The sequence below is a fragment of the Aquarana catesbeiana genome, linkage group LG08 (genome assembly GCF_042186555.1).
Source record: "Aquarana catesbeiana isolate 2022-GZ linkage group LG08, ASM4218655v1, whole genome shotgun sequence".
NCBI classification, from domain to species: Eukaryota; Metazoa; Chordata; class Amphibia; order Anura; family Ranidae; genus Aquarana; species Aquarana catesbeiana.
Genome location: NC_133331.1, coordinates 99656118 through 99682055, shown reverse-complemented (window position 1 = coordinate 99682055; position 25938 = coordinate 99656118). Strand labels below are relative to the sequence as shown.

At 44.0% G+C, this 25938-nt stretch overlaps 1 protein-coding gene across 9 annotated transcripts in view; it reads left to right on the top strand.

Annotated features, from left to right (window-relative positions):
• The first annotated feature begins 8159 nt into the window (after nt 1-8159).
• The window catches only part of TACC2 (transforming acidic coiled-coil containing protein 2), a 225128-nt gene continuing 207349 nt past the window's right edge, over nt 8160-25938 (top strand). For 3 of the 9 annotated variants that reach the window (XM_073596214.1, XM_073596217.1, XM_073596212.1), the window contains exons 1-3: nt 8160-8249; nt 9868-9938; nt 16251-16313. In XM_073596214.1, coding sequence (XP_073452315.1) covers nt 9900-9938; nt 16251-16313 — 102 coding nt within the window. In that variant the 5' untranslated portion in view covers nt 8160-8249; nt 9868-9899. The remainder of the gene's footprint in view (nt 8250-9867; nt 9939-16250; nt 16314-25938) is intronic. The other 6 variants (XM_073596216.1, XM_073596215.1, XM_073596218.1 and 3 more) reach the window with 4 other exon arrangements.

The following is a 25938-nucleotide window of genomic DNA, read 5'->3' as shown; positions in this document are numbered from 1 at the left end:
CCCAGCCTGCTTCCAGCCTTGTGTTCCCAGTGTGTCCCACCATTCTTCCAGTCTTGTATTCCCAGTGTGTCCAAGCCTGCTTTCAGCCTTGTGTTCCTGGTGTGTCCCAACCTGCTTCCAGCTTTGTGTTGCTGGTGTGTCCAAGCCTGCTTTCAGCCTCGTGTTCCCATGTGTCCCAAACTGCTTCCAGCCTCGTGTTCCTGGTGTATCCAAGCCTGCTTTAAGCCTTGTGTTCCCGGTGTGTCCCGGACTACTTCTAGCCTTGTGTTCCTGGTGTGTCCCAACCTGCTTCCAGCCTTGTGTTGCTGGGGTGTCCCAACCTGCTTCCAGCCTTGTGTTCCTAGTGTGTCTCAGTCTACTTCCAGTCTTGTGTCCCCAGTGTTTCCCAGCCTACTTCCAGTCTTATGTTCCCAATGTGTCTCAGCCTGCTTCCAATCTTGTGCTCCCAATGTGTCTCAGCCTGCTTCCAGCCCTCCATCAGCTGATGAAGGAGGTGTGGCCGTGCTTCCAAACATGTTCTGATTGGCCAAACACAGTGGTAGGTGGCTCCCAAGTTCACAGCTTCAGATCACCTTCAAGCTGAGTTACCCAGCCAGTATCTACCCAAGGTCCCTTGAGGCTTTAGCTCCCCGCTAATAAACGGCGCTCCTGGCTTACCATCAAAAGGACATACCGACGGTTTCTGTTTCCATGTTGGACGTTTCCCAACCTGCTTTCAGCCTTGTTTTCCCAGCGTGTCCCAGCCTGCTTCCAGCCTTGTGTTCCCAGTGTGTCCCACCCTGCTTCCAGTCTTGTATTCCCAGTGTGTCCAAGCCTGCTTCCAGCCTTGTGTTCCCAGTGTGTCCCACCCTGCTTCCAGTCTTGTATTCCCAGTGTGTCCAAGCCTGCTTCCAGCCTTGTGTTCCCAGTGTGTCCCACCCTGCTTCCAGTCTTGTATTCCCAGTGTGTCCAAGCCTGCTTTCAGCCTTGTGTTCCTAGTGTGTTACCCACTGAGCACTATGTGAGTGCAATCCATATTGTTAGTAACTGTTTCTTTTAATAAAATAATGCTGCACTAGGAATTGCCTGGTGCTTCTCTTCCCTTTCTTGCCTTTTTCTCACAGTTTCTGGGTCCCCAGCCCGTGCCTGAAGCAGCCTCGCTACCCACTGCAGCATTCACACCAGAGACTAACCCAAGGGAGTTTTACCCCCCAAAACATTATTTTGAGATACTTTCTCTATTTTTTACAACATTTATCTGCATCACTCATTCTTTTGATGTCTCTATTTTACATTGACAATAAGATATATGAGTGCATGTACACCACTGTTGCAACTACCAGGTTTTTTTAGCACTGAATTCCACACAAGTCTTGTGTGTTTTTTATCTTTAAAGTTATTGCATTATTTATTAAAAAGCTGCAAATTTTAAACTATTGAAAATGAATTGTGATGTGACATTTATTACTGTAATGGCTGGGTAGGGGGTACGTTAAGTGTCTTAGAGTTTGCATAACTGTTTCCCCTTGTTCACATTGCATTTTAGCAGTATGTAAGTCAAAGGTTGGGGGCTCTTATATGAGCCGTCATATTTTTACTGTTTTTTTTTAAATTGTGACAAAAATGTAGTAAAAATCAAATGAGAAATTAATGTAGAAATCTTAAGTGAATCTAAGATTTGACTCTTTACATATAGAAGGCTTAGAGATACAAATTATTTACCATAAATCAACATTTTGTTGAAAAAGCAAATTCTGTTTATAGCTGTAAAAAAATGATTTACACACCACACCTTGAAGGATAGTTCCTGTGTTCAGTTTACCAGAAGACAGAACAATCCCCTTTTGTTAGCATTTCTCAGTTGTATGGGTGGGTTCACATTTATTCCTTTCCTGTGGGTTTCTATACATGGGAATATGAAATAAAATGAAAACACCTGACAAGCATGCACACATTGGGACTCTAAGTATACAACAGTGTACGAAAGACTGTTTTTGTGCTGCATGAACATTTAATTAAGAGCATCATAAGAGGACGCTTATCACTGCACCACCCTGACTATGGAACACGACTGGTTGTATTTAACCATTTCCACTGCATAAATGTAAGTCTGAATCTTCTAATCTTATCAGGGATTTTAGAAATAAGGATTTTATTGCTATACGGATATAGGTCTTTTGTTTTATAAAGTTTCAGTGACGCAACATAGGTTGACACCTAATGGCCATGATGGCATTTATCGGCCAGTTGAGCAGCAGAATAACCCATTCCCATATGGTAGAAACAGATACATTTTCTTATTTTCTTGCTCTCTACATTTGGAATATTTGTGGCATATTTAAACAACAGAACAAATAGATGTGGATGCGCCTTTCAGGTAAATGGCACCAACATACTATCATTCATGGTATGGACAGAACATGCCATATACACTATAATTGCATAGTTATATATGCTAAATAGAAGGATTTTAGGTGATGGATTGTAAATGAAGAAATACTTTTTAGGTTGAACAAGATGGCCTGTAAAAATAGCATTAACTGCATTAAATAAAATAATGAATAAAATAACACGCCATCATCATGAATGATGCTTATCATATGCTTCCTTTACTAATCAAGCACAAGGCATTTCCCAGATTTGCGTTCTTCCAGCACTGACATCTATTGCATTCTGAATTCCGTCCCGTAGCATCTCAGAAATGAAAAGTTGATGCTGAAACACTTTCCTCTGCTCGGTGGTGTGATCAAAGGCCTAGAAAAGGGAGCAGGTAGCTATATACCTCACAGCACCTGTCATTGTCTCCTGTTAGGGTCACCAACCCAACATATATTATATGTACTGACCTACAGCCCAGTACTTCCCTGCAACAGGGTGTCATCATTCAGATGTGTATAAGGTGGTATCATATCTTAATACAACTCTGGTTATAAGGTCTTGTGCTATTGAAAAAGGGGACTGAAGGTGCAAATATTGCCATGACCTTGTGGGCTTGCCTTGCATCACCACCCTTCCATAACCCACCACATATTTTATCTCAGATTCAGCTGTGGGAACCCAGTGTATTCCTGTTTCGGCACCAGCCATATGCATGATGTAAAATAATCATGAGCAGTGGTTGCCAGCCTTTCAGATGTGACAGACCAATAAACACAATTGTGAATTACTAACAACCATTTTGACCACTAACATGAGTTTTACATGCCTTATACATACAATCAGGGTGGATAAAAATCGATGATTTAAAAAAAAAAAAAAAAAAATCAGATTTTTTAAATTTAAATCAGATTTTCTTGATTTTTATAATAAAATGCTTTTGGAGTAAAAATCTATCCAAAGTTAGTTTTCTATTTAGGATACATTAAACATTTAGTTTATTCAGCATGAAATGGAGCTTAGTTATGTAGCGTGAGGCTGTATATTCTGCAATATTTACATTTTTTGGTAAACTTATTCAATGAATCCAAGCTCTGTGAGCTGAGATAACATGCACTGCATTGATGCATTCACACAATTTCACAGTTACCATGAGATAAGTTCAGGAATATTTCTTTATCCCATTGTTTTGCAAATCTAAGTACACTATAAACTGTGTTATTGCTTGGAGAGAAATGCATCTGTACCAGGTTGTGATGAGGAAGGGCAAGCTGTAAAAATTAAAGTGAAACTTTCTAAGCAGCTTATAAACCTTGTGATCTTTCTGCACATAGCTTAAAGTGCTTTATTCCTCCCTTGAGGTGCAAAATGGCAGCAGGCCGTAAAAGAGACCCAGTTTGGGAATATTTACTAACCTGACAGCTTATTATTCTAAATAGGAAACCTTCATTTTGTTTGCAAATATTAAAGTTTCTAACTACCAGCAAGAATAAGTCCTTACATTTAAAGAGCACCTGTCATTTCAGATCCATCATGGCAGCGCCAGTTAGTGGGCATCCACTCACCTGCTGCCGCCATGTCCCTCACCTTGTTGTGTGACTGCCGCATCACCAGCTGTCCCATCAAGGTGAATGAGACTGTCGGTGAATCAACAGCGGGTCAGAAGAGGAGCCACTGCCAGACAGAGATGACAGTTGCTCTTTAAAAATTATGATTTCAATCAACTTGATTTAAATCAAATCTACCTTGCATACAATGCTCCTGCTTTCTGCCCCTCACCCCCGCACCCTGTATCACACTGCTGCCTTACACAGACTTATCATTAGATCTAACCTCCTGATTCATCCATGTGCTCGAGCTGCATGCACCCTCCCACAGTCTATGATCAGTGCTGCCATTGGAAGTCCCCTCCTTCTTCACCTTCCACTTTCTGCACTACTCCTGGCACCTCCCTCTGAGTTCACAGGAGCCAGGACTACAGAGGAGGCATCGGGGACAGTATTGACTGTCGGCGCGCATTGGAAACAACACTGGAAACAACATTGAGCGGTATACATCCATCCACCACAATGTTGATTTGCGGCAGAACTCCTGGGGACCAGCCATGGATCCAGCATTTTTAAAGCAGGGGAAGGCTCCATGTTCCTCTTGTGACACTTTTATTTTAAAATATATATAATTCCAAAACAAATTGGACAATGTAATGGTTGAAACTTCAGTCAGTTTTTTTTTTTTTTATTTGCTAATTGACACATTGGCCATTTTCCCTTCACTTCCAGTCTCAGAAACACAACAGTAAATCCGAGGAAATCCCTCCAAAGTGTGGGGAAATCCTTGGAATAGGTGTCCCCTTTGGGAGATAAATACGAAAACATTCAGCACACTCAATACAGCAATAGGACTCAATCATAAAAGGGTGCAGTGGTGAAATGATGGATAGTGCCAACTGGGCTGTAATTCACTTTCTGTCCCACCTCCATATTGTTATTAAGCTGGATTGAGAGGAAGTGGGTTACCATTGTGGCAGCATTCTATTATAAGCCGAATACAGTGCTCTGTGGAGGTCTGGGATGGTAGTTACAGTATGTTCCAGGTACCTTTTGTTTTTGGGTCCTCATTTCAGTTATGTATTAAGTACCGATTGATTGCATTTCATGTACATTAATTGTGATTGTGGATTGTCTGTGGGCCTTTCTATGGGTGGGGATTGTGATTGGGTAATGTTGCTTATTTACATTCTGCGTTTACTATTTTACTCTGTGTTACTGTCACTGCTGTCTGACGAAGAGGTCTGTAGAGACCTTGAAATGTCACTTTTGGTTGACAATAAAAGTGTCCAGTTCTTTGCCTGAACATGACATGCTAGGGGTATCTTGGATAAGGACTAGGGATGAGCTTGGGTTTGCCCGCAGCTCATTAACCCAGCAATGACAACTAACTTCTGGGTTTGAGTGAACTTGGGCCAAACTCAAACCTGAGCCCAAGCTTATTACAAATTGAGACCCATTGGAAGATTTCCCCTTATTCCTTAACCACTTGACATCTGCGCTTTAGCCGAATGATGGCTACAGCGCAGGCCTGAATTCCCGGGAGGCTATCATATGACGGCCTCCCCTGTGCACGCGCCCTGCGCACAGGGCATGCACAGGGCACGCGTGGAGCGCGCTGTGATCACCGAGTCACTGAGACTCGGGTGATCACTGTTTCGAGTAAGGGGCCGGTCCCGGCCCCTTACCATGTGATCAGCTGTCAGCCAATGACAGCTGATCACATGATCAAAACCAAAGCTCTGTGATAGTTTTTTTTTTCTCCTCACGCTGACAGCGCAATGAGAAAAAAAAGCCGATCACTGGCTTATCAGCAAGGGACATTGGTCCCAAAGAGAAAGAGGCAATTCTGCCTCAAATTGTGCCACCAGTACCCCCTACCAGTGCCACCTGCCATTGCCACCTCACAGTGCCCACCAGTGCCACCTATCAATGCCCATGAGTGCCACCTATCAATGCCTACAAGTGCCACCTATCAATGCCCACAGGTGCCACCTATCAATGCCCACCAGTGGTGCCAATCAGTGCCACCTAGCAGTGCTGCCTATCAGTGTAACCGATCAGTGCCCATTATTGCCACCCATCAGTGCCCATCACTGCCACCTAACGGTGCCCATCAGTGCTGCCTCATCAGCGTACATCAATGAAGGAGAAAAAATACCTTTTTTAAAATTCTATAACAAAATATAAAAAGAAATGTAGATTTTTTTTTAAATTCGGTCTTTTACATTTTTTTTAACAAAAAATAAAAACCGCAAAGGTGATCAAATACCACCAAAAGAACGCTCTATTTGTGGGAAAAAAATGATAAAAATTTCATTTGGGTACAGTGTTGTATGACCGCGCAATTGTCATTCAAAGTGCGTCAGCGCTGAAAGCTGAAAATTGGTCTGGATAGGAGGGGGTTTAAGTGCCCAGTAAGCAAGTGGTTAATTCAGGTTAAAATTTTGGACTTCTCATAACTATCTATCCTAGTGATAATAGTTATCAGGAGAACAGAAAGAGTGAATTTGTCCACTTGGAACACAGACGGCAATAAAAAACTGAGAGTTTTTAACCCTTCCCTATTCTTTCCAAAACAAAATGTTTTGGCTTTAGATATACCATACTTTGCCAGCTTCCGTCCACCCATAGTACATTTACATTGCCACCTCACAGGGGCAGGCAGCATGGTCAGGCTGGATGAGATACATGTACGTCTTCCAGTCTATTCCAGGTTAGGGGTGCGAATGCACTGTTACTTGCTACTGCTGGATTTTGTCAACAGATCCCAGCTAATGATTTATGGCTGAGACCTGCTAATTGGCTGTAGCCAATCACAGCAGAGAGTCTAGTGTTTACACACACTTATCTGTACACAGATCAGTGATCTGGCTGTTTCTTCTCCCTGCAAAGCAGGAAGAAAAAACAGCCAGATCTGTTAGTAAAAGCAGCACACATGACACTTGTTAGGCACACAGTTAACGCCTTGGTTGCCCCTTGGTGTTAAGCCTTTCCCTGCCAGTGTCATTAATACAGTGTACAATGTACAGTATTATATCTGATCACTGTATTAGTTTAACTATTGAAGTCAGTGTCAGTTAGTTAGTTAGTGTACCTCCCAGCTAGGGTCTGTTAGTACTAGATTGTCCCGCACACTATCACAGTCCCACTATAAGTCGCTGATCACCGCCATTACCAGTATAGTGTCATAGCTACGTAAATTCCAGTATATATTCTCATCATTTATAGAAGCTTTCACACAAAACAATACATATACACTTCTTGGGATTTTTTTTTTACCAAAATCACGTAGCAGAATAAATTTTGCTCTAGATTTATGTAAACGTTTCTTTTCTTTTTTTTTTTTTTTTTTTTTTTTTTTATTGGATATGTCAGAAAGTAGAAAATAATGGGTGTTTTTTTAAAAATGTTTTGTCGTTTTTTCGTTTATATAATAAAACATTTTTTTTAAAAACGTGGTGATCAAATACCACAAAAAGAAAGCTCTATTTGTGTGCCAAAAATGATATACGTGTTGCATGACCGCTCAATTGCTAGTTGAAGTAGCACAGTGCCGAATAGCAAAAAATGCTCAGGTCATGAAGGGGTGTAAAAACTTCTGGAAATTAAGCAGTTAAAGGATTCGTTCACCTTTAACAACAAACTACCTATTCAGGTAAGGAGCACCTGTAGATGTCAGAGATGGCATCATCCCACCCTGCCTTGTAGCTAGGATGTTGCTAAAATACTGCCAGCCATCACAAGAATGCGCTCCCAAATCGCCACATTTGTGTGATCCACTATCTCCTCCATCGCAGCTTCGCAGAGCTACTGCAACAGGGGAGAGAAAACAATTGCAAGGGGGCTTGAATTAGCTGGGAATCTCTTAGCAATGTTCTAGCAACAAGACAGGACAGGATGATGCCATCTCTGGGAGTTTTTCGGTACATAAATGGCCTACACCTACAGCAAGGGTATTACAGTAATTAACTTTGGTCAACCCTGCACAGTTTGTTCTTCTTTACATGTGCCCCTTACCTACATAGGCGTTTTTTTTTTTTTTGGGTAAAAGTGAACTAACTCTTGCATATTAAAGCCTAAATTAAATTTAAGAGCAAGATTCCCAGGCATTTAAGTGTTTATTAAGTGACTGCATTTAAGCATTTATTAAGTGACAAATTATCCAGAGTCATTTAGGAGTCTGGACTCTTTAGGGCGGGTGCCGGCAATGTGTGTTTAGCAGGTTTGGTGTTATGATGGGCGGGTCTCAGATAATAGATATGTTTTACCTGTCTGTGTGGGAGGAAGAGAAAGCATTACATTTCTACAAGTACAGTCTGGAATCGTATGCAACATATCACTGCTGTAAGTATATGACAGCTACAGGGGCTTCACATAGAATACACGGCAATCCTACATTTCCTGACAGTGAGAAGGGTCTATGCAACAACTTTGGATTACATTTTACTACTAGAGGAGACACACTGGATATTTTGAAGAGATATAAGGAGTTCTTTTATGTACTGTACATAATAAGCCTTCTTGGAATTGTATGGTAGCCTATCAAGAAACATACTTTTTTCCAAGAGCTGTAAGTATGGAATATAATATGGTAAAAGGGAATATTATGCACGGGTCTGTATTTACTTCCATATTACAAAGACTGATCTGGTGGCATTGCCAGCTAAACTTTCACTAACGTAACTGCTTATTGTATGCTGAGCTTCATTTTTTTTTTTTTTTTTATAATTCAATTTTATTAAATGTTTTCATTTACAACAGACCACTATTCTATACAAAAAAATAAAAAAAAAAATAGATAGATGAGAAAGTGAGCCATTATCTATACACTTCCATCCTTACTCCTCTATCTTAGATCACTTTTCCCATTTATATAGGTTATATTCTATACAATATATAAAACCAGCCGCACCCACCTAATCAAAACTGAACCAAAAACAACAGCAAACACCCCCCCCCCCCAAAAAAAAAAGGTGGGGGTAGGGAGAGGACAGGGCAAGAGCAGACAACAATGCAGAAGGTATGTACGGGACCCCAATCAACGAGGCACAGAAATTGGGGGGGGGGGGGGCAAAGGGGAAGTGGGGGAGAAAAAAGGGAAAGAAGAAAAAAAAACAAAGTGAATGTGAACATACGGGAAGGATCCTCTTTTCCCAATACAAGGTCTACATTCCCTTCCTAGCTTACATGCTATCATGTATTTATTATAAGTGCATTTTTTTATGTGTGTTTATCCATGTGTACTTCATATAGGGGATAGTGGGGAAAAAAAAAAAAGGGGGGGGGTGTTCCTCTGCTCAACGCGGGGAACCTGCTGAGCTTTATTTAGATAAGGATCTGTGGCCTATTTAAGCAAATTATATTCTCCCATTGACAGCTGTGATCTGATTGGTTGCAGTGGGCACTGCAGACATGTTTTGTTTTTTCCGAAACTTTGAAATATTACACACATTAAGACCCCTTTCACACTGGGGCGTTTTTCAGGCGCTTTAGCGTTTAAAAAAGCGCCTGTAAAGCACCTGAAAGAAGCCTCATCTGCAATCCCATTGTGAAAGCCCGAGCCCTTTCACACTGCCAGCGCCCAAAAAAAAACGCTGGTAAAGCGCTGCTTAAGATCCCTTTCACGCTGGGGCATTTTTCAGGCGCTGGCCTTGTGAAAGGGCTCAGTCCATCGGCGCCCAGCCCGGTGACAAAAACACGAAAGTGCTGCAAAGAAGCTGCTTGCACGACTTTTTTTGACGCCCTGCCAGTGCAGCGCCCCAGTGTGAAAGCACTCGGGCATTCACATTGGGATTGCAGATGAGGCTTCTTTCAGGCGCTTTACAGGCAATTTTTTTAATGCTAAAGCGCCTGAAAAATGCCTGAAAGTGTTTATGTACTTAGAAGTCTGACTTATAGCTTTGATTGCACATTACATTTGGAATAACCTGTTATTTTACCTAATGTATTTCATTTTTTGCAGGTTTTTGTTACATAATGCCATAGAAGCACAAGATGGGTAATGACAACAGCCATAATAAAGCTCAACCTCAGGTGAGATATTATTTTAGTTTCTTAGCTTAACACATTGAGCACAATAAAATAAACATTTCATATTAAACTACTTGTTGGAATTATTACCCATGCAGTTTACAACTTTTAATGCTGTAGGTTCCTGCACTCTCAGTGCTACTTCCCTGCTCACATAATCTGTAAAAAAAAAAAATCTTTGCAATTCTGAAGCTTCCCTCCAACCATCCTGCATATTATTTTATATATACCGTGATTCTGTACTTGCCCAATTATGCTTCAGAAATCTCCCACCACTAAGTCTGGCTGCAACCATTTTAACTGTGGGCAGCTGAAGCTGCTGCCTGTTGACTTCATGAATTTACACAGAGGCATGCCTCCAGCACTGCAGCTCTTATTGGGCCTCTTATGACTCACCCCCCCCCCTCCCCTCCCTTCCTGGCAAACTCTCATGAGAGTGAGAGAGAGCTGTGTATGATGTCATTAGCCTAGGCTTTTTACGAGACAAGAAACAGGAAGTGGGCTGTATAAGATATGTACTGGCAGAAAAAAATGTTTTACTGGCCAAAGTTAAAACAACAATAGCAGAAGATTTAATAGATGGAAAGTTGAAAAAAATGACTGAAGGTCCGCATTAAAGTTTTCACAGGAATGAGTTAACGGTCTGTTAGCTTAGAGAGGGGGCTGGGAGGGGAGGGCCTTGCCATCCTGGACTATGTGGCTGTGTATTTCTATTGATGTACACAGTGTAGGGAGACGCAACACTAGTCCCTGCATGCAATGGTGGCTCCAAAAAGAGAAAGAAGCCACCTTAAAACAGGAGACTTGTGGCAGTGGTCATGGCACCAGCTTAAAAAGAACATAAGTAAGGATTAAACTATAAAGAAGCTGCATACTCATTAAGTAATTGAATCACTGCTGAAAGTGACTAGGAACTGAACTGCAGGAATTCGGCCACTTTGTATAATGTGCTGACATTAGGGTTGCCACCTCATCCCTTTAAACCCGAACACATATGAATTACACAAGTTCTGAGGCTAATTTAATGCAGATAAGGCACCAAGTGAGTTTAATTACCATCCTAATCAGCCCCAGAACCTGTGTGTTCGGTATGTGTTCGTTTTAAAGGGATGAGGTGGCAACCCTAGCTGGCATGCTATGAGTTAAAGTAGGACTATAGGCAATTTTTTTGTTCATTTTGGATAGAGTAAGGAAGGGTTAAAAACCCTGTTGCTTTATTTTTTGCCATCTGTACCCCATTGGGGAGATTTACCTTCACTTCCCGTCTCAGAGCCAAAACAGTTAGTGAGGAGAAATCCCTGCAAAATAAGGGAACTTATTACTGACATATAATCACACACATAGGTTGGACTTGATGGACTTGTGTCTTTTTTCAACCTCACCTACTATGAAACTATGTAACTATGGAATTCCTTGGGGACCTCCAGGTCACCAGAACTAGTGTCCCCCTTTATAAGATTTCCCCTCCATTACTTTTCTAGGGACAACCCAAAATCTGGGCTTTTCTTTTACTCTCACTTTCAATGATAAATAGGACAAATTGAAAGTATGAATTTCCCTGATGGGGGCACAGACATCAATAAAGTCTTACAAGTGTTCTAATCCCTCTCCACTCTATCCAAAACTAAACAAAAGGTTTTGCCTTTTGTTATACTTTAAGTCTAACGAGGTGCATGCCATCTCATAGACTTATCTCTCTTTTTATCTCTTAAATTTACATCTGACAGTTTTATGGAGCACAGGGAGTACAGCTATCAGCTACAGCTATCATTACACCCCAAGAGCTCTGAGCGGAGAGATACTGCTTCCTTTTTCAGCAGGTGCTGTGCTGTGCCTGACCCTCCCCTTGTTCATTCACAGAAGCCTTTGTATTTTGTAAAATAATTAACATAATTCAAATTGCAAGTGGGCAGGAGGAGGGGAGGGATGGGCACAGGGACTGCAAATGACCCTGCAGCAGCAGTAGCTAAGACCAGAAGGTCCAGCGTAGGAGCACTGTAAGAATAGCGATAGCTATGCTGTTGGAAATCAGTAAAAATAAAGACTGTAAATTAAAGTGATAAGTCTACAAGATGGCATGCAACTCAGCAAACGTAACTTCTAATAATCTCGTACACTGTACAAAGTGGCTGAATTCCTGGTGTTCAGCTTTAATATCACTTTAATTTGCTGATTAAACCAGATGTTTGTGTGCCCCTTGTCCTTTTTATATTATTTGTATGTACATACAGTGGGGACGGAAAGTATTCAGACCCCCTTACATTTTTCACTCTTTGTTATATTGCAGCCATTTGCTAAAATCATTTCAGTTCATTTTTTTCCTCATTAATGTACACACAGCACCCCATATTGACAGAAAAACACAGAATTTTTAGCATTTTTGCAGATTTATTAAAAAAGAAAGACTGAAATATCACATGGTCCTAAGTATTCAGTCCCTTTGCTGTGACACTGATATATTTAACTCAGGTGCTGTCCATTTCTTCTGATCATCCTTGAGATGGTTCTACACCTTCATTTGAGTCCAGCTGTGTTTGATTATACTGATTGGACTTGATTAGGAAAGCCACACACCTGTCTATATAAGACCTTACAGCTCACAGTGCATGTCAGAGCAAATGAGAATCATGAGGTCAAAGGAACTGCCTGAAGAGTTCAGAGACAGAATTGTAGCAAGGCACAGATCTGGCCAAGGTTACAAAAACATTTCTGCTGCACTTAAGGTTCCTAAGAGCACAGTGGCCTCCATAATCCTTAAATGGAAGACGTTTGGGATGACCAGAACCCTTCCTAGAGCTGGCCGTCTGGCCAAACTGAGCTATCGGGGGAGAAGAGCCTTGGTGAGAGAGGTAAAGAAGAACCCAAAGATCACTGTGGCTGAGCTCCAGAGATGCAGTCGGGAGATGGGAGAAAGTTGTAGAAAGTCAACCATCACTGCAGCCCTCCACCAGTGGGGCTTTATGGCAGAGTGGCCCGACGGAAACCTCTTCTCGGTGCAAGACACATGAAAGCCCGCATGGAGTTTGCTAAAAAAACACCTGAAGGACTCCAAGATGGTGAGAAATAAGATTCTCTGGTCTGATTAGAGCATCATGCTGTGATGTGATATTTCAGTTTTTCTTTTTTAATAAATCTGCGAAAATGTCAACAATTCTGTGTTTTTCTGTCAATATGGGGTGCTGTGTGTACATTAATGAGGAAAAAAATGAACTTAAATGATTTTAGCAAATGGCTGCAATATAACAAAGAGTGAAACATTTAAGGAGGTCTGAATACTTTCCGTCCCCACTGTACATTGATATCTATAAGGCCTCATGCACACAGGACATCTGTTTAGCCCCTCTGAATGTCTCTTCCCCTGGCAGAAGAATATTTCCTTAAAGAATGCAGTATAAGTCACATATTGCACATGCATTTAGGCGCGTCAAGTGTTTGAGCATTAATGGATTTCGTTGGCTGAAATATTAATGCCCATACAATAGATGTGCCTAGCGTTTATGTGCATTTAGACGCAACTAGCGGTTTTCTGCTCTTTAGCTCCTCTTCTGAACGTGTCTTTGGTGGGTTTTTTCAGCCTGTAAACACTGTTCTTCTAATATGCCTGTAAACACCTATGTGTGCATGGATGTATAGAGTAATATAGATGTGCTTTTACAGGCTGAAAAAACAAACGCTCAACGCTGTTTAAAGCGCCATTTTTTTTTAAGCCCTGTGTGCATGCGGCTTAAAGGACACCAATCAGTAAACATACTTTAAAACATCAGTTCACCTAGAAGTGATCCTTTAGTTATAGACAGTCTCTAGTGGACTGGTGTCTGGCTTCTTATATATCCTAGATACTCAAGATCTATCTGGTATAATTCCAGTCCACATAAGAGCTTTGGGAGTTCCTTCCCACCTTTGTATAATCCTGTTCTTCCTGTTGCGTTTTTCTTAATATAAAGTGAATGAAGAATCAAACAGGGAGAGTGGAAGGGACTCATAACAGGCACAGCAGGTGTGTAGACCAAGGAATCTACCAACGGAAATTGTCAGGTGGTCTAAGGCCCCATGCACAAAGGGGCCATGTAGAAGCAGTGTGCAGCTCCCCCTTGGCATTTTAGTGTAGGTGTAACATCCACCCTGGCACCAGGCAGCCTGTCAAAGTCTTTGTTAGGCTGCGGCTGGACAGGGCTGGATGCTGTACTGAGTGGTACCCATATTTAGGGCCTTTTGTGTTCAGGGATGAATGCCTGGGATGCAGAAGACTTGTGTTCTGTTCCTTCATTCCTGAAACATGTGGCCCAAACATAAATACCACCCAGTACAACGTTCAGCCCTATCCAGCCGAAGCCTGCCATAGACTTTGACAAGTTGCCTGGAGCAGAACTGTATACTGCACCCACACCAAAACACCAGGAGGGACACTATGCTCCTAGATAGCACCATGTGCCAGGGACCGAGCTCTCCGAGTCTCCTCCATAAACTGAAATTTGGGAGGAAGAATTCTCTAATGCTTCAAAAAATTTTGGAATGCTCCATACTGAGCTGTAATCATCTATTTTTCTATCAAATACAATTTAAGAAGATTACAATACAACTGCAGCCCCATAAACATGGTGGGCAAATGTGTGCAAAGGTCTAAAACATTGTTGATTCAATAGTTTAGCCTAATTCCCCCATCAAGACTTCGTAACATGACTTAGTGAGGTGGCCTTTCTCAAGCGGAGTTCCTCAAGAGTTTCTAGGGGTTCCTTGAGCAATTTTCCTTGTTTTAATTGCTGTATGCGCCGCCATTAGAGAAATTACCCCTTGCTACACCCCAAAAGACAAAGTAAGGGAAAGTAATAGGGAACCTAAGGGCCCTTTCACTCTGATACGGTTTTTCTGCATTTTTACCTTGCAACCAAAATACAAGAAAGATGTTTCCCCTTTAAATCCTATGGGACTCTTCACACCTCTGTGCTATGAATGCTGTGAGTTTTGAAAGGTCCTGCATGCTGCATCTTTGGTGCGTTTTAAAAACTGCACCAAACATGCAGCTCTCCATTGAATTGAATGGAAAACACAGCAAAGACACAACAAAAACACCTCAGAAATGCACCAATAATTTACAGCGTGTTGCGTTTTTGGTGTTTTTTTCACAGGTGCAGCCAACCAAAAAACACACCAGAAAAGCACTGGAAATGCATCTGAAATAAAGCAAAATCATGGCAAAAACACATATGCAATTTTACTACGGATCAGTGTGAAAAGACAATATATACTTGTCCAAAAAAATGTAGCGGACTATAAATACCCAAGAATCACACAACATTTACACATATTTTTTTTCTAATCCATCACTAAGTGAGGTTTAAAGTGTTACTAAACCCAGGACTCTGCATTCACTATATCTGGTCTCCCACAGTACACAGAACATGGAAACGCAATTATTTTAGTACATATAAACTGCTAAATACCTTTTCTCATCAGCAGTTAGAGCAGTCTTGTGACTTCTATCAGTGCCTGACCAAGCACTGCTTAAAGCTTGTAGGAGGAGTTTTCATTCTCCCCTGACTGTCTTATGAGATTGCATGAACCCTGATCCTCAGTCTGGACAGTGCTGATTGGCCCTGTACTGATCACATGTACCCTCCCAAAAAAAACAAGAAACTCTCTAGCAATTGAGCATGTGCAGAGTGTGTACCTGTACTATCAGCAGATGGACTGGGGACACAAAAAAAAGGGGAGGATCAGAGAAGACAGGATAAAACAGCCTTTTTACACAGTGGGGAGGGGGGATTAACCCCTTAGGTTCCACAGTGAGTATAACAAGCATGCTTTACTGCATATACAGACTGATTTTACTGTTGTGGCTTAAACTTGTCCAAAAATAGTTTAAAAATATATAGGAGCCTATATTTTTCACACAAGAGTCACACAACATTTACACATTTTTTCAAAACAATCTATTAACTTGGAAAAATGTGTGAATCATTGGTGAAAGTTGTGTGAATCCCGTTAAAAAAAACAAAAATTAAACCTGTATATATATATATATATATATATATATATATATATATATATACACACACACACATATACGTATATAATATATGTCGTTATTCTATTTGCAGGCTGTTGGTGGCGCTGTATGGTAACAAATCAGCTTTAGTTATAGCGCCACCTAGCGTGAGACAGATGAAATACAGCTGTGTTAAATAAAGGGGAGTAGTAGTAGAATAGAGTGTGGGGGTGGGGTGTGTGTTGTAGAGGACAGAAGCACATGGTGGTGACAGAAGGGGGTTGTCAATACATGGACATACACATAACGTTTACTATATCTACTTCCAGCCTGAACCCCCAACCAGAGACATCCCCAGTGCATCCCAACAGCCTGATGAGGAGGTGCAGGAGGTGAGTAGTTTGTGCTTTCTGTGACATCACAGATTTATTACATCATATACACTTGGAGATGGAGATTTCTGTCCCAAATCAGCAATCCTGACTTCTGTTACCAGCAGATCTGCTGCCAAATAAAACTGATGAGAAAGAATTCTTTGGAACATTTGAGTTTTGTTACTCCAGAAGGATTCATTTTGGTGATCTGGAGTTTTAGATTTCAGTGTCAGTGTTTCCAATCAATGCATCATATTTATGTGTATATATGGACTTATTGTGTAATCGATTGTTTTATTTCAGTCATATTAACCTATTAGATATTGGAAATGATTGTTCAGTACAACACAGTAAATTCACCTGTATCAATGAATAACTGTCAGTGTCAAGCTGGCCATACACTATACAATCTGATCTCCTTTAGATCTTCCATCAACTATGTAGAGAAATGTCCTGCCTGATTTCATACACATTAAGAATGGTTCACCGTAGACCGCGGTCTAACATCTAGCAAACGCAGTACATTTACGGCCACCAAAGCACATGGGACGGCAGGAGCGTGCAGTTTGGTACGGCAGGATTTGCCTACTTTTTGCTTGTTCCTGTGCATTTGGCAGCCAATTGAAATGAATGGGCTGTCAAAACCTGAACATGTGGGAACGTGAATGTTTTATGCCCCGTACACACGATCGGACATTCCGACAACAAAATCCATGGATTTTTTTCCGAAGGATGTTGGCTCAAACTTGTCTTGCATACACACGGTCACACAAATGTTGTCGGAAATTCCAAACGTCAAGAACGCGGTGACATACAACACGTACGACGAGCCGAGAAAAATGAAGTTCAATAGCCAGTGCGGCTCTTCTGCTTGATTCCGAGCATGCGTGGAGCTTTGTGTGTCGGAATTGTGTACACATGATTGGAAATTACGACAACAGATTTTGTTGTTGGAAAATTTGAGATCCGGATCTCAAATTTTGTGTGACGGAAATTCCGATGGAAAATGTCCGATGGAGCCTACACACGGTCGGAATTTCCGACAACAAGCTCCCATCGAACATTTTCAGTCGGAAAATCTGACTGTATGTACGGGGCATTAGTGTAAACTGGTCCTGAATGGATTGTTTAGGTGTCCTCATATTACATAGTTCTGGAGGAGATTGTATGGAGATTGTACGATCACATTGTGTATGGGCAGCTTTATGGTGGTCACACACGCTTTGATTTTTGTATATATTTTTTTTATTGTATCTGCAAGCTGTCAAATAGCCTTGGATTTAGAATCCATTTATATTGGATTCGATCACACTGAGTTAATTGGCCACTTTGTTTATACGATTGTATTTCGATCTTAGATGAGATCAGAATGTACAATTGTAGGTTATGATCAGCTCCTAACTATCAACTGAAATCCACTTCCCCATGTATGGAATAGCAATTGAATTAGTTGGTGACTATATGTGTATATATATATATTATTCCTATCGGAAGAGATCAAATGAAAAAGAGATCGATCATTTATCAAAGCATGTATGGCCACCATTAGTTCTGCCATTATATATGCAGTGGAAAATCCTGCCTGATTTGATACACATTGAATGGATTATTTCGGTGTGTCCTCATATTATATAACTTTGGAGGATATTGTACAATCAGATTGTATAGTGTAGTGTCAGGACAACCCATTCAATTTGTAAAAAATCTGTCAGGCCCATATACTATTTAGCCAACGGCAGACCTAATAGTGGCCATAGACACTTCCTGAGTGGAATAATCGATCTATAGTCATTTGATTGATATCACATACACAGAAAGGTACAGTTTGATTGATAGTTGGAAGATACAATCATATGTTTTCACTCCCATTTCCGTTTTCCCCATGCAGTCTCATAAACTTCTTTTTATTGAATCTGATCTAAATAGAGTCTATCAATTATTTTGTATTGATCAGCAGCACCGAGAAACTTTGTTCATGATCACAATTGTATTTCGATCAATCAGAGAGATTGAGATTGTATGGTGGAAACAGAGATTTCATCAATAAATTACGATTGTAAGGTACAATCATATTTTATTGCTTGAAATTGACTTCCTTGTGTGGCATATTGATATATAATGGATTGAATGGGTTATCGGTTATAGATTGAATATTCCTACCGCAAGAGATTGATCAGAAAAGAAATTGATAATTGATGGAAGCAAGTATGGTCACCGTTAGGCTGGTTTCACACGGAGTGGATCCGTTGGACAGACTCCGATAGCTCAGTGGGAAATCGATCCGTTGATCCCCGCTGAGCCGGCGGATGACAGGTCCTTCTCCGCTCACTGTGCAGAGAGCCCCGTTATCCTCTATGGGGAGATCACCTGGCCGTTTTCACCCGATCCCATCCGATCTGATCCGCTGGACCGATGGCGAATGTATCGCCATCCGTCTGTTTTGAGCGGATCTTGTCGGACCGGATGGTAGGCGGATGTCAGCGGACACATATCCACTAACATCCGCCTGCCCATAATAGGCAATGGGTGAACCCCTCGGATCCGCCTGAAAAACGGACGGGCGGATCTGAGCGGGCCGATTGTGTGAAATGTGCCTTAACCATACCTCATCTGGATGGACAGTCCCTATGTTTGCTGTCCCTCTTTCCTCCTCAGGCCTCATGCACATTGAACATTTGCTCAGCTCCTCTAAACACCTTTTTTTCCTGGCAGAAGAAAAGCTGCATTTTGCGAATGTGTTTATGAAGGTTTGCCATTAATGTATTCTGCCCCTCAGAATATTCATTTATTCTGGCCATTAGAATTCATTAACACGCAAATGTACCTACTCTAACATGAACGCACTCCTGGGGCCTGGCTGCTAGGGTCTGGCTGCTGGAGCTGGGCTGCTGGTCCTGGGGTCTGGCTGCTGGAGCCTGGGGTCTGGCTGCAGGAGCCTGCGGTCTGGCTGCTGGGGCCAAGGGTCTGGCTGCTAGAGCTGGGCTGCTGGTCCTGGGGTCTGGCTGCTGGGGTCTGGCTGCTGGGGTCTGGCTGCTGGAGCCTGGGGTCTGGCTGATGGGGCCAAGGGTCTGGCTGCTAGAGCTGGGCTGCTGGTCCTGGGGTCTGGCTGCTGGGGCCTGGGGTCTGGCTGCTGGGGTCTGGCTGCTGAAGCCTGGGGTCTGGCTGCTGGGGCCAAGGGTCTGGCTGCTAGAGCTGGGCTGCTGGTCCTGGGGTCTGGCTGCTGGGGCCTGGGGTCTGGCTGCTGGGGCCAAGGGTCTGGCTGCTGGTCCTGGAGCCTGGGGTCTGGCTGCAACGGGGCTGGTGAGGCATCCCAGGCAGCGAATTCAGTACAGACCCCTCTCCCACAGTACAGACTCCTCTCCCGCAGTGCAGAACCCCTCTCCCGCAGTGCAGATCCCTCTCCCGCAGTGCAGATCCCTCTCCCGCAGTGCAGACCCCCCTCCCGCAGTGCAGACCCCCCTCCTGCAGTACAGACCCCCTCCCGCAGTTCAGACCCCTCTCCCTCAGTACAGACCCCTCTGCCACAGTACAGGCCCCTCTCCCTCAATACAGACCCCTCTCCCTCAGTACAGACCCCTCTCCCACGGTACAGACCCTTCTCCCACGGTACAGACCCTTCTCCCACAGTACAGACCCCTCTCCCACAGTACAGACCCCTCTTCCTCAATGCAGACCCCTCTCCCACAGTACAGACCCCCTTCCCACAGTACAGACCCCTCTCCCACAGTACAGACCCCTCTTCCTCAATGCAGACCCCTCTCCCACAGTACAAACCCCCTTCCCACAGTACAGACCCCCCTCCTGCAGTACAGACCCCTCTCCCTCAATACAGACCCCTCTCCCTCAGTACAGACCCCTCTCCCTCAGTACAGACCCCTCTCCCTCAGTACAGACCCCTCTCTCACAGTACAGACCCCTCTTCCTCTATGTAGACCCCTCTCCCTCAGTGCAGACCCCTCTCCCTCAGTGCAGACCCCCCTGCCACAGTGTAGACACCTCCCCCTCAGTATAGACACCCCCCTCCATCAGTATAGACCCCCCAGTGCAGACCCCCCTCCATCAGCATAGACCCCCTCAGCATATACACCCTCCTCCATCAGTATAGACCCCCCAGTGCAGATTACCCTCCCTCAGCAGAGACACTGCTGCCTGGGGTCTGGCTGCTGGGGCCAAGGGTCTGGCTGCTAGAGCTGGGCTGCTGGGGCCTGGGGTCTGGCTGCTGGAGCCTGTGGTCCGGCTGCTGGGGCCAAGGGTCTGGCTGCTGAGGCCAAGGGTCTGGCTGCTGGGGCCAAGGGTCTGGCTGCTGGTCTTGGAGCCTGGGGTCTGGCTGCAACGGGGCTGGTGATGCATCCCAGTCAGCAAATTCAGTACAGACCCCTCTCCCACAGTACAGACCCCTCTCCCACAGTACAGACCCCTCTCCCTCAGTACAGACCCCTCTCCCTCAGTACAGACCCTTCTCCCACAGTACAGACCCCTCTCCCACAGTACAGACCCCCCTCCCACAGTACAGACCCCCCTCCCACAGTACAGACCCCCCTCCCACAGTACAGACCCCTCTCCCACAGTACAGACCCCTCTCCCTCAGTACAGACCCCTCTCCCTCAGTACAGACCCCTCTCCCTCAGTACAGACCCTTCTCCCTCAGTACAGACCCTTCTCCCTCAGTACAGACCCCTCTCCCACAGTACAGACCCCTCTCCCACAGTACAGACCCCTCTTCCTCAATGCAGACCCCCCTCCCACAGTTTAGATACCTCCCCCTCAGTATAGACCTCCCCTTCAGCATAGACACCCCCCTCCATCAGTATAGACCCCCCAGTGCAGACCCCCCCTTCCATCAGCATAGACCCCCCTCAGCATATACATCCTCCTCCATCAGTATAGACCCCTCAGAGCAGATCCCCCTCCCTCAGCAGAGACCCCCCTAAGTGCAGACTGTCACGGAACATCCCACACTCCGCTTGAGTGCTTCCGTCAGTATACCACTTCCTTGTAGTCTGGATACAGATATCAGATATTCCAACCGCTCTGAGCACAAAACAAGGCGACACTTGCTTAGATGCTAACATGGACTATTCTTTATTTAGAATCAAAATTACAAGACTTTATATGCCGTTGGAACCTCCTCTAACAGTACAACTGTAACATAATTAACATGAGCTAGTTTACTAAATCATTTACCCAGACTAAGTGACTACGTCTCCTAGCTCATTGACTATTCAACCCACATTACCATAAACATCAACACAGGGTTAATTAGAACAAACAACAATGAGTTGAATACCCTTAGAACCTGTGGTAAGCCAGACTAAACTCATTTACATTAAACACATTATAGCTGACATCAGACAGGTGAGTGGAGTTGATGACATTAGCATCTTCTCACAGTATGAGTCCCAACAGTATGACTCAGTCACTGTTGCTACTATGGCAAATACAGGGTCCCCAGAGTCTGTGTGTCCTGGGGGACAAGGACCCGAAGCCAAAGTAACAACACCTCAAGGGTACCCCAAATGCCAGGGCCCATAATCTGTAGGCAAGAGGCTCACATTCAGTCCCCTCCAAAAGCCTCTATCCCGGGTGAGTCTGTCATATTTCTCCCCCATCAAGTTGACTAACAAGGTCCCAGACCTCCACCTAAGGAATAGTTGACCTCAGTAGGTGTGAGGCAGAGGTCATTGACTCTCTGTCCGTCTGTCAGCGCTTCACCTGGGTGGTGTTTACCATTCCATGGCTTGGCCTGTTGCTGGGCAGAGGGGCCCACTGTCCCAGTTCCCTGAAGCTGAGAAGAAAATGTAGGTGCTAGGCAGAGGCCAGCAGTGCTCTGCCCTGTTGCCAGCGATTCAGCTGGGAGTAGCATCTCCACTACATCAGCTTGTCGCTGGAGAGAGGGGCCGACTGCCCCGGCTCCCTGGGACTCCACAGTTGTTGCCGGTGCTGGGCAGAGGTTGGTAGCACTCTGCCCTGTTGCCAGCACTTCTGCTGGGGACTCCGCATCCTCCGCTCCGGCTAACCGTTGGGGCAGGAGGCTGGCTTCCTCCACTCCCAAACTGTGTAGCTGCCATTGGGGAGGTGAGCCGGTTGCTTCCTTTTCCATTCCTTCATCTGGCTGCTGGGACGACATGTCTATGGTACTGTCTCCCAGGTGCACAGATCTTTGCTGGGGAGAAAAGTCCGCTTCCTCCACCCTGGCCAACTGTTGGGGAGGGACAACACACACCTCCTCTCCCTTCTCTCCCTGTATCTGCTGCTGGGAAGTGATTGCCACCTTCTCACCCTGAGCCTCCGAAACTGCCACAGGTGTGGGGCAGAGGTCTTGGACCCTCTGTCCGGTTGCCAGCACTTCTGCTGGGGAAGTTTGTTGTAACTCCATAGATGCTGCTGGCAGAAAATCACATGTCCCTGTCAGTGTTGTGGGAGAAAGGCCGACTACCTCTTCTCTCAAGAAGGCCGAAGCCACTGTTGGTGCTGAGCAGAGCACAGTGAACTTTGGCCCAGATAGCAGCTCTTCTGCTGGAGGCTCATCAGGTTGTTCTTCCTCAGCAGAAAAGTCTATCAAATCCCATGTGTCTGCAACTGATGTCTGGAGATATAGGTTCACCATCTCCTGGCCATGAAACCCAGAAGATGCTATCATTGCTGGGGAGAAGTTAGCAGAGCTCTGCCCTGTTGTCAGCACTTCAGGTTTGGGGATGGCAATCTCCGGATTTTCCACTGCCAATTCTCTGGCATGCTGCTGAACGTGTTCTAGCAGTTTCCTGTATGCCCTTTCCAGATGCTGTTCCTTCCTTAGCAAATGGTCCAGATCAGGTTTGAGCTCTGAGACCCCTGCAAGACCGAGCATAGCCTCTCTATATTCTCGCAGGTCCTCAAGGTCAGGTTCCCCTTCATCGCCAAACACAAAATGATCTGTAAGGCTCTCCCACAGCAATCCAGGGCCTCCAAAGTCATATCCCTCCAGAGAGCATTCTGTTGTCTCCCCTAAATATCCCTGCTCTACGTGCCATTGCAGAGCCCGATAATGATTGTCCAGCTCTATCTCCTGCTGGACCAGCCTATCCAACTCAGTCACCCATTGCTCCTGGGGCCGCTCTCCCAGGAATGCCATCCGCAATGCCCGTTGGAGGAATACGAATGGGAGGGGCACAGCAGAGAGGCTATACACAGAGTTCTATTTCAGGCTAGAAAATTAATTATGATACACTGGAAGTCTGAGATGCCCCCAACCATAAAGGAATGGATTGATAACATTAGCACAACACTGAGAATGGAAAAGCTGATATACCAGCACAGAGGAAGTGCACAAAAATTTGAGAGACTGTGGGCACCATGGCTGGATGTGCCGGGACTAGCCCCGGTGGAACTGGGGGCTGACAGACTATTAGGAATAAACATAGGGTGAATAACGGGCTGAGGAAAGATATAACTGGGATAAATTGATAATAAAATTACACTCTTGTTGTTGGTTAACAGTTGGATTGTGATGTATGAAGTTGAATTATATTGCAATGAAGATAATGTTTGTAATACACTTCTGCAAGTTTAATAAAATTTTGTTGGATAAAAAAAAAAAAAGAAGTTGTGCGGTAAACAGTGACTCCTGATTTACTACCGCTTTAAAATACCTCACCCACGAGCCCAGCGTTTGGCTTGCGGTTGTGGCACATTGCTATTTACCTCAGTGAGCTTATTTGATAAACCGCCTGTCAAACTCTGCAGGCCAAATTAAAATTTCCATAACCATGATGCAAACCAATGCACCCGTGGCACGTGTACATCCCCGCCTGGCTTCACTAGTAAAATTTAGCTGGGTGGGGTGCTAAAACCATGATTTAATCATCCTTTGTTTACTGCCCTCTGGCTGCCCATGAAGGAGCCCTTAGAAGTTTCAGCTACTATTTCCACACAATAGCGTATGATAAAATTTTTTCCTTAAAGCATCATTCCATTCAATATGATCTAGCATTAATTTTATAAATCTGAGTTCTCTGGTGGAAAGGTACCCACATCTATTTACTAGCTCCACCTGATAGATGTAAAATGTGGTCTCTTTGGGGGTTATTTATGAAAGGCAAATCCACTTTGCACTGCAAGTGCACTTGAAAGTGCAGTCGCTCTAAATCTAAAGGGTGAATCTGAAATGAGTGGAAGCTCTGCTGATTTTATCATCCAATCATGTGCAAGCTAAAATGCTGTTTTTTATTTTCCTTGCATGTCCCCCTCGGATCTACAGCGACTGCACTTCCAAGTGCACTTTTAGTGCACTTTCAAGTGCACTTGCAGTGCAAAGCGGATTTTCCTTTAGTAAATAACCCCCATTGTGTCGTTTGGATCTTTTGTTAGGCTGGGTTCACATATATGCAAATTGGGTGCGTTTTTAACCGCATCTAATTTGCATAACATATGGATGTGACCGGCTCTCAATGGAGGCGGTTCACACATGTCAGGGGCGGTCGCGGTGCAGTTTTCATAAGGGTCCTGTGTGTTTTTGGGTCCTGTTCAGGTGGGAATTCAGGCAAAAATGTGCACCTGAATCGCACCTAAACGGTAAACAGAAACGTACCGGACTCCAGACTGCAAACCACAGCCGGACATGTGTGAACCCAGCCTCAGGCTTATGTGGCAGAGATTGTGGTAGGAGTATTTGAGACTGCTTGCTGCTGCAACAGAAGTGGGATTCCTTGGCTGGGGAGTAAAAGATATTCTGTTGCAGAGAGTTTTTCCCGTTAAAGATTTAGGTATGAGAAACAAGTGGCCTATTCACCCCGCCAAAACCTATCCATGATCAAAATATCACTATTGAGTCATGCAGCCCTTCAATACAAATATTAAGAGTTATGCCCTGTACACAAATGTGTGATAGGACTTTGTTGTCGGAAATTCCGACTGTGTGTAGGCTCCATCACACATTTTCCATCGGAATTTCCGACACACAAAGTTTGAGAGCTTCCTATAAAATTTTCCGACAACAAAATCCTTTGTCGGAAATTCCGATCGTGTGTACACAAATCCAACGCACAAAGTGCCACGCATGCTCAGAATAAATTAGGAGATGAAAGCTATTGGCTACTGCCCCGTTTATAGTCCCGACGTACGTGCTTTACGTCACCGCGTTTAGAACGATCGGATTTTCCGATAACTTTGTGTGACCGTGTGTATGCAAGACAAGTTTGAGCCAACATCCGTCAGAAAAAATCCATGGATTTTGTTGTCGGAATGTCCGATCAATGTCCGACCGTGTGTACAGGGCATTAGAGTTTGGGGAGCAATTGGTAGGAGTTGCAAATTTGCACATCTGCAATTCAAATGACCGATTTTGACAACTGTGTTGGCTATGTCTAAGGTCCCTGAGAGCTACCATATCCCAGGCATGAATGGATTTATTATTTCACAGGTTTACTCTCTAGCTTGATATTCTTGCTTCTAAAGATTTTTTGAGGTTTTTCTCTTGTACTCCCACACTGCTGTAGCTTTATGATGTATGTGAGCTATGTACCATTTGCTGTCTACAGCAGTTGCTACATTCGTGTGACATATGGCCTTGGACAAAGGGGTTGTGGAATTTTTACATCTTAGTAAACCTGTGCACTAGTGTGGCCAACACAAAAGAAAGCCTGCTTAGGTTGTATTTTCTGGAGTA